Below are 3,996 nucleotides of genomic sequence, written 5' to 3' on the forward strand. Positions count from 1 at the left end.
GCTTCCCATCAGACAACAACTGACTGTCACTTACTAGAATGTCCCAATCTCTGACGTTATCTCTCCAGTAACTGTAAAAAAAAACTAAAGTGTGATAATGTCTCCAAAACATTACAGAATGTGGAAATCTGCATTGCCAGTAACCAAAGAAACAAAACACACAGAAGGCGCCAGAGATTATCAGAGAAGTGACCTTCTGTGTGACCCCCCCCCCCCCCCCCCGGCTGGGATCTGTCCATAAATACAGCTCTGTCCCAGCAGGTGGAACATCCTCCGAGTCTGATCTCACCTGGTGACCACAGACACACAGACAATGAAAGGCTCCGCTCTCTGCGCGCTCCTCATCCTCTCCGCACTCTGCCAGAGGAGCCTCAGCGCTTCCATCAGGGGGGTAAGTCACTGTCTGTACCCTGCGGATACCTCTCAGTGTTTATGTTGTATTAGAGGTCTTTGTTATACCTCCTAACCTGCTTTGGACAGACAGATCCCCGTTTAGACCCAAGTTTACCCGTCTCTCCGTCCTTCCTTCCAAATCATCTTCCTTTTGGGACTCATGTATAGATCTGATCGGACAAAATCCTCTTTTGACTCCCAAAATTGTTAATTTGACTCTTACATCTTTAATATCACCCACCCTGTATATTATGTAATGTTTTAGCAACTTGTGGTGTCTGTAGGAGTCTATGGAAATGACAATAGGTCTCCAAATGTCTTTGGTGGTGCAGAACTGTGTCTGTTACTGCGGGAGGAAGGTGCATTGTTTTATAAGTGTCTTATGTGCCCCTCGTTCATGTTTATATATGTCACATAGTATGTTATTTACTATAGAGGTATTTATATACACACTGCACAGTGTCAGCAATGTATCTATGTATGGAGTAAATATTATAACTGTTTCTTTTTCTTCTCTTTGCAGAATGAAATGATGAATTATGCAGATTATCTCCCCCAGACTCAGATGGAGGAATATAATGTACAGGTGAGGGGCAGTTATTGCACATTATAAACTAAACCAATAATCAGTGAGAATAAGAATGTTCGTATTATTATGTTATCTACAGCGATGGAGGAATCTGATCTCCATTCTACTATGGAGAATGGGTTTCAAAGTGTTAGTTGGTTTTATATGTTCTAGATTGTGTGAAATTGTAGTTGTTCAAGTACAAATGTCTATTTAATATGAGAATAGAAGAAATACATATAATGTCTTATGTAAAGCAAATTATGGGAAAAGTCATATGATATATAGGACAATAATACTGTATTATAGGGATATTACTGTGTGCAATTACTTTCATGTACTGATCTATGTGAGGTGGTCCAGTAAATGTATGTGGAGGAAAACATGGGCTGGGTTAATGTATCTTGTGATTTATTATATACAGGACAGTTTATTGCCCTTTGTGATACATGAGAGATTTTAGCTTTGATTATATCTTGCACTGAATTTGCAGTGTTAAATGGACAGTAACCTCAAAAATGTTCTTTGCTGGGTAATCTATATGAGAAAGATTTTTTTTTGTTATCAGTAATGCTATCTGCTGAAGCTTTGCTTGCTCTCTGTCATATTTGTGGTTCCCTCCAGACTTTGGCTCCGCCCCTCAAAGACATCCAGCCCCACCCACAATGATATTGCATATACTGTATTACTTATAGTCTAACTAGCAGAACCATAGGCAGCAGATAAACTCCTATAACAGGAATATTTTATACGTTTATCTGATAATATTTACATTAGACAAGCACAAAATGACAATACAAAATCTAGGTGTAATATTGCTATACTTTTGTAGTAGCAAAATTTCTTCCTTATGTATCATATGTGAACGTGACAAAAGCTTTAAGTGCAAGAGATTTCCATTACCATTGAGTGCCCTCAGCTCTCAGTGTATGTAGAACATTATTCCGCCTATTCTGACCGATCCTTGTAATAGATTCCAGCCCAAGCACAGGGAAATGATGTAGGTCCCTATAAAGTACACAAGTATCACATAAGATCAGGGGGTATATTTACTAAACTGCTGGTTTGAAAATTGGAGATGTTGCCCATAGCAACCAATCTAGCTGTCATTTTGTACTGAATAAAAGATAACAAGAATCTGATTGGCTGCTATAGGCATCATCTCCAATTTTTCAAACCCGCAGTTTGATAAACTTACCCATACTTGCCTACGCGTTATTTTGGCCAGGGAATTGCGGAATGCGGGAGACTTGCCTGCTCTCCCGGGAGTCCAGGAGACCGAGACGAATTCCGTGAGTCTCCCGGACAGTCCGGGAGAGTTGGCAAGTTTTGACTTACCCCTTAGACTGTTTAACAGTAAGCTCATTTCCTTCCAGCATAAACATTCCATTATCCAGAACAGAGATGTCCCCATTAACCCCCCCCCCCTCCCCATTCTGTAGTATCCTTCCTACCAGACACAGTTGGGACACAGAAAGGACAGGGGACCCCCTGTTGTCCCACTCTCTGGGACAGCTCTCTGTAAAGATAACTCTGGCATCTTCACACTTGTCATCCTGTCCCTGATGTCTGCAATGTCTATAAACTTACTGATATAAATGATGGATTGTGTAAGCTGTGAAACAGAAAGTAGAGCTGTAGAAAGTATATTTATTGCACACGATCTCTGCATTGAGGGAACCTTTGTTAAATCTGTGATATCTTCTCCCTCTAGGAATCTCCTGCCCGGAACAAGCGACATATCTCCCTCTCGCTCTGCACCTACTGCTGTAAATGTTGCCGTAACAAGGGGTGCGGATACTGCTGTCGAACCTAGAAGCCCCCCTCCCCCTGGGTGGAGTAGATCCCCCCCCCCCCCCATCTGCAGGACTCTCTCAATTCACAATCTCCTTCTATATCAATAAATGATGACAGCCTTGGATCCTACACTATCAGAGAACGTGTTACTTGTATTATACAGAACCTACAACACTTTTGGGGAGAGATGGATACAAGTTCCTGTTGTCATCTCAGAGATTCATTATAGCTTCTGGCACAAGAGGGATTAATGTTGTATATTATTTTCCTTAAAGCCCCTCCCTGGCTCTGTGCTCTTCCACTATCACCCAGCTCAGTATTTATAAATATTACTGCTCTGCCTTCATTTGTTATCGCTACAGCCTCCTTTTTGTTTTCTATTATATTTTTATACAGGAAATAAGTGTGAAATGTTTGTTGTATATTTTGCTGCTATATTATTAAAATAACGTTTATGGGTGGTAGAATAGAAGATGTGATGTTGTTGCATACGATGTATAAGCTTTGTATTATGGGTTATGAGCGGCCTTGAGGCAGAAGCCCACGTTTAAAAATCGTCCAAGAGTAAAATGTAAATAATCAATGTTCAGATGCTGGTTGTCCCGGCAGTAAGAGGAGGGATGATCACCAAAGACACAGAAGAAATTGTTCTGTATCACTGATACCCAGTGTACACTTTGCTTCCCAACTTTCAAAGCATAATTGTACTAATCTGTTGGGCTCGGTCGGGTCATAAATCAGCATCTCGGTACGATGAGATGTCTATATTTCACCAGCATAAATCATGAAAGACAATCAAGAACTTATCACCTCTGTAACTGGATCCTCTGTTCTTAATTACAGACTATTAAAGGTCGTAGAACAAAAAATCATGGACCCATGATAGCTAACCAGCTAATATATGCCCAACAAGTTAATGTGGTTTTGATAGCTGACGTGGTTAATAGCTTCTCTTAAGTCTTTATTATGCATTGTGTAATATAATTTATACACTGATTTATAATGTGTTATGTGTATGAACTTATTTATCATGTATTTTCGAACAAGTGTAACTTCATTTTGTCACATTTAATAAACTGGTTGTAATTTCTACTCAGGTGTATGTTACGTTTCTTACAGTTAGACTAAGATGTAACACTGTGCACTGTGTAGGGTCATGAGCCCAGCACTAGCCTTGAGAAGCATTTGCTTGTGCTACTCCTCAGTGGGTCCAGCTCTTGTTTCCCATCAGTGTGTTC

General features: G+C 40.3%; 1 protein-coding gene across 1 annotated transcript; it reads left to right on the forward strand.

The window, feature by feature from the left end:
- The first annotated feature begins 257 nt into the window (after positions 1-257).
- Positions 258-2,885, forward strand: LOC142106917 (hepcidin-like). The gene is made up of 3 exons (XM_075189969.1): positions 258-391; positions 917-979; positions 2,676-2,885. Exons 1-3 carry the CDS (start codon positions 314-316, stop codon positions 2,775-2,777), a joined length of 243 nt encoding a protein of 80 aa, XP_075046070.1. The 5' UTR covers positions 258-313; the 3' UTR covers positions 2,778-2,885.
- Positions 2,886-3,996: the final 1,111 nt, after the last annotated feature.

The sequence above is a fragment of the Mixophyes fleayi genome, chromosome 11, assembly GCF_038048845.1.
Source record: "Mixophyes fleayi isolate aMixFle1 chromosome 11, aMixFle1.hap1, whole genome shotgun sequence".
Lineage (NCBI taxonomy): Eukaryota > Metazoa > Chordata > Amphibia > Anura > Limnodynastidae > Mixophyes > Mixophyes fleayi.